The sequence below is a fragment of the Anopheles moucheti genome, chromosome 3, assembly GCF_943734755.1.
Source record: "Anopheles moucheti chromosome 3, idAnoMoucSN_F20_07, whole genome shotgun sequence".
Classification (NCBI taxonomy): Eukaryota; Metazoa; Arthropoda; class Insecta; order Diptera; family Culicidae; genus Anopheles; species Anopheles moucheti.
This window is the reverse complement of record NC_069141.1, coordinates 51,015,261-51,027,042: the sequence shown is the minus strand read 5'-3', so window position 1 is coordinate 51,027,042 and position 11,782 is coordinate 51,015,261. Positions and strand designations below refer to the sequence as shown.

Genomic DNA, 11,782 nt, shown 5'->3' with positions numbered 1-11,782 from the left:
AAGGCATCGATTTCTTCTTCTCACGTTACGAAATACATCAATAATTGATATTTTCAATATTCAAATGTAACGTATTTTAAGGAAAATTTTAAATTTTGCAAACGAAAAACACTATTCCACATATAAAATTACACGAACTGTCGAAGTTTTGAGATTCGCGTAACTCGAATACGCGTCACTTGGGAAATGACTGTAATCGTAGTACCAAAGGAAGGATTTTACTGTTCTAATTAGTATTTTAGGCATTTCATTTCAATGACACTTAAATTAAGAATTTACTTAGTGATTGTATTGTACCGAACACTGATGTAGGACTGATATTAACACGGCAGTCAATGATTATAAGGATTAAATGTGATGCAGAATGTAGATTTTGCTATTTCAACTTACAGCAATTTTATTGATGTAATAAGTTAATTAAATTATTTATTGATGTAATAAGTTAATAAGTTAATTAATTTCTAAATGAACTTTTCCAATTTATAAAGCAATTATAAGATAACCATGGGTAAACAGTTACTTAAACTCTGAGACAGGAATTGAGCTACTAAAAGTACGTTTTTGGTAGTCGATACGGCTCTACTCTACCAATTAAAAAGAAGAGTTTTCTACCTCTTGAACAGGACGAAGATCTTCATTAAGACCTAAAATTGTATAAAAATCGTTTGAACTGGTTTGGTATATAGGTTAATCGATTAATGCAGCCAAAATAAGGAGCATCCCAGCTGGGGAGCAGAATGTCAGCCACCAGTTACGAAACTGCGAGTAGATAACAACCAAAGCAGGAAAATATTTAGGTTACACAAATTGAGACATTCGAATGATTCCGTTTTGAAGGAGTCCAGCATACATACTATGCATACAGCTGCATATTAAAGGTCGGTAGTCTTGAGGTAGTCCTCGGTAGTAGCAAGGGAAGTGAAGAATCAGAACAAACTACGAACTAGCTGCGGTCCAAACGGTGGCGAAGGCAGTAAGAATACGATGACTGGAGCTCGTGATGAGGACGTAGAACTCATAATCTACCAAGAAACTCCCTGGACCTGGACTGCCTGGACCCTGAAACTTTAGACCTATTTATTTAGAATCGAGTTGGCGACCTGAACTTGCCGGAAAGCTGAGCTCAACTATGCGCAGGCCGAGAAAAATTCAAAAGAATTCAACTCATCATTTAATTTGTTATAATATTATTCCGATTTCCACTTTATAAGCGTTATTTTATGAATATTTCATCCTAAACGTTTGGCGATATAGTAATTATTCACTTGAAAGCCACGGCTTATTACAAAAATGGCTTCACGCGAGTATTATTTTTTATCTAATAACTCTCCGATACAGGAACAGCACAGGAAATAAGATAAATGATACCTTCCTGTCTTTCTTACCCTGTCCTAAAGTGAGATAAAGTAAGGTCGCACTCAAAGAAAACTTGAACCCAATGAAATAATTAAAGCAATAAAATGGTAATGATTGTTTACCCGTGTGCGTGCACCGATCGATACCGGTATTCAAATCCATCCTCCTACGGCAAGAGGCCGTTGCGATGAGAGCCATGGGAGTGATTGGCATGGCGGACCACAGAGGAGAGTTTCAAACACAAACTAATCAAAGCGATTTAGACGATTTATCGGACAGGTCTCTTGAACGGGGGGGAGAACGTGTACCATATCAAGTATCGATGCAATTAGTTTGCTTACAACTCGAAACGGAAGCGAAACATATGACCGGTGAAGTGTTTCGATGTGCGGCAACAAATAATTCACCGGGTAGTTCTTTTTCGAAACAAATGCTTTATTTTCTTCTTCCATTTGAAAAGTGGCCTTTATTGCTGGCTGAGTTTATAAAAGCAAACAATTCCATGCTTTATTGTTATTCACTTCTCTGCTGTTATCCCTCAAGCGGCTGGTTTGGAGAAAGCAGTCTGTTGCCCACTTGGCATGTGAACTGGGCGCCTGCACAATTGTGGCATCTTCTTAGTGCGCATGCTCATAAAATTGCCTACATTAATTTAAGCCTATCGGGATGTTCGCTCTGCAAAATTCGATTGCGCCTGGTACTACAAATAAAAAATATATTTACAACGAACATGCGTCTCGTCTTTGCCTCTTTATGCTTGCGGAGCGTGCGGAACATTTTGTTTTGTTTTCGGTAAGCAGTGCCTGGACTTCTTTTGCCATGATTTTAACGCAGGAGAACACCGTTCGAGCTAAATCGTCCTGTTTTGCTTATTTACAAACAAAAACACCTGCTCCTGATCACAATGTGTTAGTTTACTGGTTTCATTTTCGAGTTTGCCTACTTTAAGCTAGCTTAGACGGTACGAGTTGTGGACATATGTATTAAATTATGCTCTCGCCTTTTCAATTTCGCTTACATTATGTACAGGAACACACACGCATCGTTGGCAGGTAAAGCCATGTATTACACCATCGTGGTCATGCCTTTGCTTAAGTTTTCCAAATGTTCCTTCGCTTTGATGCGCAACGTCGCGATCGAATTGGTGCGCATATCCGACGAGTGATGATGGTTGACCGTCATGTTGAGCGCGGCAGTAGCTGTGGCCGTCGTTGGTGCCGCCTTGGATGTGTCGGCTGTGGCGGGTGTATCGCTTTCCGAGCCGGGATCGATCGGGGTCAGTTTGGCTATCTTCAATCCCGTCGGTGACGGTGAATTTGGGCTGAGCGATTGGCCCAGATGCACCTGCGAGCCGGCTGTCGTGGCACCGGGTGGTGGAGAGCGCAGCCCGGGTGGTGTGAGGGACAGGTTTTGGGGCGAAGAAATCGGTATGGTAATGGGCGTTGAACCGGCGGTGGGTGGTAACGGTGGGGGTTGCGAACCGGCCAAACTTCCCATCGGACCTTCGAGGGGTGAATGGCGAGGTGTCGGGGGCTGCGGTCCATGCGGACCCGGTTGGGGTTGGTGCGGCATCGAGAGGTTCTGCGGACCGCCGAGTGATCCGTTAACGTGCGGTGGCGAAAGGCGCATACTGCCGGCTGCCATCTGCGGGGACATGGCCGCCATACTTTGGGGCGAGATGCGCAGGTTCTGGGGTCCGTTCGGGTGTCCCAGGCCGAGATTCGTCATGCCGAGATTGGACGGGTTGAGGCTGAGCGGAGGCGTCAAGTAGCTCGGGTAGACTCCTTGCGGGTGCGACAGGAACCCTACAAAACGCCGAAAACCCGTAAGAATGAATTATTTTTAAAACATTGCTGTTTGATTTGAAGGTTCTTAAATGTATGTACAAATTGCATATAATTTATGTTTTATATTCCAAATTTTAAGATACGCAGAATGGCTTGTGAGATCTCTTGTGAAAATCTAAAATATTTTTATAAATCAATGTAGCTTAGTAAACTTTTACAATCTTTTTGGAACAAATAATTTCCCTTTCGAAAAGAAAATTTTATCTAAGATAATTCACTTCCCTAATTAAACGACCACTGACTAGCATTGGAAAACAAGCAAAAGCAAAGAAATAGAAACCATTCCCGTTCTGTCACATGCTTCCCAACTCATTATAATAACTCTCAAGCGCTCAAGGCACAGCGTTGCCGTTGGATAGTTACCTGGTAGTGCCGATAGCAGGGGTGGTGACAGCCAAGGATCGACCGGAAGATTACCACCGTTGCAGGACAGCCGGTGGGGAAGCTGCGAGAAGTGGGACAACCCTAGCCGCAGGCTTTCCGACTTCTCCTGTCGGCGCCATTTTGCCCGTCGATTTTGAAACCAAACCTGTACAGCGAAACGAAACGAAGAAAACGAACACAACGTGAGCATTGGGTGGGAAAATTAATGAAATTATTTTTCATTTATGAGCGTTTAATTACATTTTCCCGAGCATCCCCGGTCCGTCGAGGTGCTATGCGATGGTGCGCAGGGGGAAAGAAAACCCCGGGTGGGGGGTGTATGGTGAAAAAGTTGGGAAAATGAAAAAAAAACGCCTTAAGATAAGCTTTGGCAAGTTGCTTTCCGACCGTTTTCATTTCGATGGTTGGCGCGAGTTGTGGGGCTGGACAAAATGAGGAAGATTATGAAAAGCGCAAAGAATGGTTAATTGCATGATTCTTTGCTCGAAAGTGGCGGATAAAGTTGACATTTGTGTGTATGTGTGTTTGTGTCGGAAGAAGGAGAAGGATGGATTGGCAAAAATTAAAAAAAAAGTGAGAACGAGAAAAAGAAACTTTAATGAGTTATCACATAAAACCATAATAAAAAGGGAAAGTGGAACAAAAAGGAGAAATCATATTAAATCCCAAAGTTACGCAAAAGCATACCACACGTAACAAGGTTATAAAATCAATAACAAATAAAATTAAACTGATGGCAGTTGCATAGTGCAGTAAGCCAAAAAACGGGGGTGGCAAAGAAATGCAATTAGTTTGCCATTTTTCGCTTGAAATTTCCGTCGCGAATAAAGAAGCAGCAGCAAAATATAGAGAACGGAAACAGACAGTAAAAGAAACGCACCTAGCAATCGCAAGATCTAGTGTGCTGGGATCGGTGGAAATCCACTGAGCTACCCATCCCATCGAAGCAGACGTAGACGGTTATTTACACATCGACGATATTCAGCTGTTCAGCAATGCAAATTAAAACTAAATTAATTCCGTGAATTAAATAATTAATTTAACCATCAAATTCGCTTCACCATCACTGTCGCCACCTTTGACAGTCGAGGCTGCTACGGAATCGATACTAGCCAAGGTTTCTTGGGCCAGTTTACGCGAATGGAGACGTTTTCCCGCCACTGGGCGCCTCCATCTCGTGTCCGTAAGCATCCTAATTAGTGCGCGAAGTAATTGGTTTGGCTCGTCGGCAGATTTTCCGCTGCAGGAAACGGTGGTGTGCCACTCCGGTGCAAAGCTTTGCGCCGCTTCGGAATGGAAAAGGAATCTGTCAATTAGGTCAGGCCGGAAGGTTTGCGCTGTTCCAGAAATACTCCGGCCGTTTACGGCTGTGTCACCTCTTAAAGAAGCGAGCAGGAAGGTGGTCGATGGACACTAATTACCACCCGATCCGGGCTGGAATGCGACTGTCCGCGTCGTTCGAAGAGAGAATGGCGACGCTCTAGCGCTCATTAGCGCTTTTGTGGCATCTAATTGCTCGTCTAATCCAATCAATTAATCTAGCAATTTGTGCTCATTACTAGTGCCGAGCCTTGGTTTGCGAGTTATGGCTGCTAATCGCAGCAAAGCAAAAATTACCGCCCAGCTGTAGTAAATCAGTTTGGTGCAGCGAACATGACAGCACGGTGTGACAGTCGGTTCGATCATTAAGTGCTGCGAACAAACTAACATTTGGATCGGTGTTAGGCCAGTGAAATAAGAATTCCAAATAATAAGCTAAATCTACACAGCGAACGGAATTTGAATGAATGCCAAGATTGGCAACTTTTCCCTCGTCTTCTACTTGGCGTCATGTTGCTTCGCTCGCATTCAACGTCTGTTGGTGACAGTTTTAGCAGGAAAGAAAATTGGTTTCACTTTGACTTTAAGATTTTTCGTTTGGGGAAGTTTTATTTTATTTTTCTTCAAACTTATACTTTCTTTGATTGGGTTTTACACCACCACCAGCTTATTGAAGGTTAATTTAATTTCTATCCAAAATAATGCAATTCTGAAGAAAGATTACTTCAGGCACCACACAACAAATCATCTGAATCATCAGAATTTAAGTACAACATCTAATTATTTTATCAGACAACGTTTTCTTCGTTTTATTTCATTCGTGAGAGTGTTGTTAATGTTTCTAAGTTTTTCGGCAAACATAAGAGGAATGTAAAAGAAACCCAACACGGCAAATTCATTTCCACTCGATATGGATCACCAAACACCATCACAATAATTCCATTCGCACACAGAAACATCCCCAAGAGCCAAAATAAACAGTAAAACGGCACCGAACGTAAGTGTCACGGTGTTTCACGGTGTTTTGAAAATGGCCACCCGTACAGCCGGGTATCGGATTGGTGCCTTGATTGCTGTCAACTATCCACCAGCGGCGTTTGGCCCACCCGTCTCGTTTGGGTTCTGTGATTTAGTTTAATTAAAATGCAGTGTAAATACTGATCGAAAAGTTTTAATTACATTTGCATAATAGTTTCGCTTCGAATGATGGCAGCACCAAACACCATGCTGGTGTCCCATCCCATCTATAAGGAGAGGGGCTCGTTGGGCTGGGATTCGTTGCAGAAAATCTGCGCAAATCAAACTATCTCCCTCCAGTCGGAACGACAACTCAATTCGGCCGCCGTAAACCGTTTCCCCTCCTTCCCACCCTTACACACACATACAAATCTCGACCTAAGCTAAACTGACTCTTTCAAATTGGATCCGCTTTTTGTCAGTGCAGAACGGGATTGAAACTGTATTTCATTTCACTTGACGGCAAAAGAGGAACGGTTCGGATCCATCATTCCCCAAAAACCAACAAAGCACCGGGGTCCGGGGACCGAACTGGACCGAAAATTGCAAAACAATAACCCACACTCGGGACGCTCGGGAAGAAGAAATGGCAGGGATATTGTTTTGTTTTTAATGTGTGCGGCATTCGACAGCGGTGGCGACCAACAACACCACCCAACGCTCGGCAAAACTATCCTCAACTCATTTACATACCCTGTTTGCGGTACGGAAGCAGCGTACGGTTCCACCTGCGTTTGCAGGCAAACTAAATAATTTCTTCGGTAAACGATTTCGATCATGGCAGGCGTTGCCATGGCACGGTGACGTCGTCGTCGTTGCCGGGCATTGGTTACGTTTTAAAATCAATTTTAACTACAAATCATCCACAAAACCGACGCTGCGAACATTTGGGATTAGATTAGGAAAATATTCCATTTCCAAGCGGGACAGCACCGGCCAGCAATGCGTTGCTGTGCGGAAAACCCCATCAACTACGGCGACTCGTAGTCGGAGATTCGCAAACGGTTCCAGGCAAACCCGGAACCTTCGCCATCGGTAGATTCAATTAAAATGGTTATTTCATGCCATAGTTTCAATTATGGTCCGATTTGTTCTGCTCTTGTGCGCAGCGTTCTGCATTCGATCGGTTCGGGTATTCGATCCGATGCGTTCCCCCACCCGTCGATGCCATGTGATGTGGGGCCAAAACTTGGCAGCCATATTTCTTGCAAGTTGCAACGCACTCGGGGTTTGATAAAAACAAAAATCCACACCAAAACCTCCCATCCCCCAGGCGAAAGTAAACTCATTTCATTTAGAGCAGCTCCATACATTCGAAATATAGGCGCGTTTGATATCGCTTTTTTTCGTTCGTCGGGGGGCTTTTGTTTCTCCGAAAAAATGACTTCTTTTCGTACGGCCCGTGTGCACCGTGTGCTTTTGATGGGGAACGAAACGTACAAACAAAAACCATCGTCAGCCTCCTGTGTCAGTCCTTTAAAGTGAGTGGAAAACAAAAAAAAACAAATGTGTCCCTGTGTTTTCCGGTACCGTACGCTATTGATGTTTATTGCATCAAGCGTGTCCATTTTTGTCAACATTCATGTCACTCCCCCTCTCGGTTTGGATCACCAGTGGACCTGTCGCGTTACGGGGAACCAGCAACCAGAACTTCATTTGCCGTCCATCAGCCGGACCGGAGCAGGGCAAGCGAGAGAGAGATTGCGCCGAGCGATGCGTTCATTTTATTTTGCAGCACCACGGATCATCGGGGCTGGATGGGAACCGGGTTGATGGAAGGAGCTACATTTAGGTTGAATTTAGCCACAGGCACAGGTACGGTACGGCGCGCACGCATAGGAAACGTTTCATTTCATCTTTCACTCCATTCCATTACACCGCCAGTCCGCCGGGTTGGTGGTCAGTTTTTATTTGAATGCTTTTAGCAAAACTACCGGCCATCTATCTAGCAAACGGACGCAGAACGATGGGGAGACTTTTTTCCCCGGCTGTTGTTTGAATGTCGTACGAGCTCCCAGGAACCAATCAGCACCGAACAAGATAGGTCCCGGTCGATTCCAATATCGTTTCCGTCGCTGGGCATTGTGAGCGACGCAGGTTTTTTTTTCCTACTCCTTTTTGGGCAGGTTCTCATTCGATTTTTTAAAAGTTCATTTGAGGTTTTGTACAATCGTTGCACATGGTCCTAGTTTTTTTCGCTCTTCCGTTAGAAGCTTGGGAAGTCCATTTTGCGTAACAATGCAATAAGAACAATTGATGAAGCTCGCGTACCAGAGTCGATTGACTGTGCGATGTGAACGCGAGGCGAACAGGTTTCGCTAAAATTGGGAAATTTGCGTTTCCTTTTTCGTTGACTAGAAAGCAACGCCTCAGCTATTCTTTTAACATCAACCGGTTTCATTAGCAGATTGAAACTATCCAATGAAATCTGAATGAACCGTTGTGAAATAATGAATAATGAAAGAATACTTAATGATAGTTAAATAAAGTTTTAAATAAAAATTATACTCGAAGAATTTGTTATGAATATGTAAAAAAAATGAATTGGCTGCAGGACAGTGATGTCAAACTCATTTTAGCTTGCGGGCCGGATTGCTAACAAAAATGATCTTACGAGCCAACTCTAAAAATATAATTTCTGTGTTGCAAAACCTGCCTGACTATTTACTTCACTTGCATCCAGCCTGGACATTATTCGTGATTTAAAATAATAGTTACACACGGCATAATTCATATCCCATTACATTTGGTTTTACTTAACATGTATGTACATAATACTCTTGCAAAGACATTCCAATTCCATCAAATTTACACGTAAAATACATTTCTATGTGCTAAGTTACTATGCTTCTTAGATACATTTATTCCATTGTAAGTAATCATAGGCAGGAAGTTAGTAAGAAAATTAAATTCAGTCGTATTGTAGAATCAGTAACAGTAAATAACTTTAAAAACCATATGTTTCCTCATGTAAATGTTCTGATTTATAAATTTAACATTCTAAACATTATAAATTACCTGATTTTTCTGACACCTGCTTTCTTTTGAATATTACTAACTTTTTAATATTAGATTTTATTGTGTGTGTGCAGATATCTTTTAAAACTCTATTGAGATAATTTAGTGATAATCTTGAACGCTTTTTGAATGTGTTAATATTCATTAAAATGTATAAATATTGATATAACAATCGATGTTCTCGTTATTCCTTTGCGGGGCCGTATGTTTGACATGTCTGCTGTAGGATGATGTTTTGTTCAATTACAAAAGCGTAATTTAGTAATGAGGTCAATCCCTATATTAATGACATTAAGTATTTAAGAAACGACAAATGTATGACATAATCAGCGTTTGAATGATCTTGTAGCAACATTTGTATTAGTCTGGGCTGATATCAGACCTTAACGTGACATAACGTATCACGGAGTGTGGAATTGAATTTATTAAACAAGGAAGAAGCTTAACAACTTCATTAAATTCGGGAGGCATCCGTGATCATGGCATCAATCAGTCCGCAAACAGTCTTATTTCGCTCAAAACATGGAAGAATGTTGGTTCTTAAAGGTTCTAGGCGAAGTGTAGAAGCAAAGCAGCTTCATTGGGTAATCTGCGGATTCAACATGTGAGAAATCGTTGAAAACCCATCAAAATTTTATAAAACCATCACCAGGTACAACAAACACTTTTTAAAATTGGAAATCAATTGAATAGAAGTGTAGTATTAGTGAAAAGACGCCATATTGAAGCAGAAATAAATTACATTTTTAACAAATGCTTCAAAAATGTTACCAACAAAACACAAGAATTAAACAATAAACTAGACTTTAACAAAGTAAGAAAAAAATAGATAATAGTAGATACACATCTTCAAATGATTTCTTACATCCAAACCGTGTATCGGAAAATCAAGCGCTTCATAAAGAGATTATACTTCTCCCCACCCTCAAAAGCCTACATAATTCAATCAAATTAAGATGTCAATGTCAAAACAAACAAAACCCCGCCTCGAACGTAAAAGAACATTGGCAAACGAGCAAGAGAAAAAAAATGCAACAAATTAATTTTTCGCTTACAACCAATTTCCCATATTTTGCCCGAGAATATGTAAGCGTTGTTTGAGGGCATTTAGGTTTATTCTTCTCTCTCTACCATCCATCACAACTGATGCTCTTGATCCAATCACTGTCCTAATCAGCGATTCCATCAACCGATTCCATCCACCGTGCCGCCCGTTCATGGGCCACATACGGCTGGTTGTAACAGCTTAAATTATACGTTGCCTGAACGATGCCGATGTAGCCTGTCTCCCTTTCACTCACCGTTCGATGGCACTTCAAAAGGACACTGCACGACAGCCGGGCGCGTGTCCTTCGTTTGACATCGACAAGCTGTTTGTCGCTCACGATTTGTTGGTTGATTTACGTTTCTTTCTGCCGCCATTCGGTAGTTCGCCTCCCGATAAGAAAGAGTAGTTCGAGTCCTGTGCTTTGAAGGAACGGCAATGGCAGCGCCTGTCCGTCCTTCCCCGGGGGCATCGGAGTCGCGCGAGAAAATAAAGGGAAAACGGACACCGACGGGTGGTTCTACATCCGAGAGCATAAAGCGGCCGAGATAATCGAACACCGCGCATGCCCTGGGGCTAGCGGTTCTCACACCTCCCCTTTGATCGCGTGGCACACACACACACACACACGGAGAGAAAGAGAGCGTTACGAAGCGTCCGCTTACAGCGCACAATGGCCAGCGGAAATTAAAAGCAATTTTGTGCTCAATGACGTACCGCTGGCAATGGCGACATCCACCACCATTAGCCGAGATTCTAAAACCTCCAAAGCGCAGTGGCACATTAGCCGGCATCCTGTACAAACGATCGATTCGGGTGGAGGCAATCATCGTTAAAAGTCCCACGAGATGTTTCGAGGTCAGTAAGATCCAACGAATAAACACACACACACACACACAACCAAGGAGGTCTTGTTAACGGGAGCATGTCGTCAGCTATTAAATTAGTCCACGTCCTGTGCCCTGCTGCATGCTCACCCAGTGGCGTGTAGCTTGACGTAAGGATGGAATGAATTACACACACACTCCCCCATAATCCGCGTAACACGGAAGGTTGACCAAACAGTCCTTTCACACACGGGAGCCATAAACAGTTATTAGAGGGTTAATTAAACACTTGCCACGTGGCCTGCCAACTCCCGAGATGCCACACGGTGTCGTAGTGGTCTCCGCACCCGTGACTCGCACCCGGAAGAGATCATGTTCGCTGGCCATATCCGTACGTGGGAAGCACAGAGTGGCCATAAACAATGAAAGGGCGAACCATTGCACACGCTCCGGCAGCTTCTGGCGTTTATCGCCTCTGGGGACTTGTTTCCTTCAATATGTCACCCTCGTTGGGACCCCCGTTTCGTCCCGGTATCGACCACCATTCCGGTGCAATCCGGTGCTACCCTGTCCGGGTGGCTACAAAATGTGCGAGCGTGCGAGGAGTTTAGCTAAAACCACCCCTCAAGCGATTTTGGAACCACCCTCGAGATCGAACTTTCTGATTCTTCTGCGAGCGCGCTTTTCACTGCGCTAACTGCGTTTCTTTCCCGTTCTTTTGACTGTTGATTTTTCCACCACCTTTTGATGCACCGAGCAGGTACCGACGGCACTGTACGGTGCAAGAAAGCAATCGGAAAGAAAAGTGTCACATTTCGACAAAACCTTCGAACACACACATCCCGGGAAATCGTTTATTTGTAGGCACTTTCAGTCCACCTTTCTGCATTGTGTTCCAGTACCGGGCAGAATAATGCACCGCTGTTGGCACAGTGCAGCGGCACAAGAAAACAATCCGAACACCGAAG

The 11,782-nt window shown here is 43.3% G+C and overlaps 1 protein-coding gene across 1 annotated transcript in view; it reads right to left on the bottom strand.

The window, feature by feature from the left end:
• Window positions 1–2,394: 2,394 nt before the first annotated feature.
• Window positions 2,395–11,782, bottom strand: part of LOC128303856 (retinal homeobox protein Rx) — a 51,655-nt gene continuing 42,267 nt past the window's right edge. The window contains exons 5-6 of the mRNA XM_053040932.1: window positions 3,570–3,732; window positions 2,395–3,182 (exon numbers count right to left, since the gene is read on the bottom strand). Coding sequence (XP_052896892.1) covers window positions 2,422–3,182; window positions 3,570–3,732 — 924 coding nt within the window. The 3' untranslated portion in view covers window positions 2,395–2,421. The remainder of the gene's footprint in view (window positions 3,183–3,569; window positions 3,733–11,782) is intronic.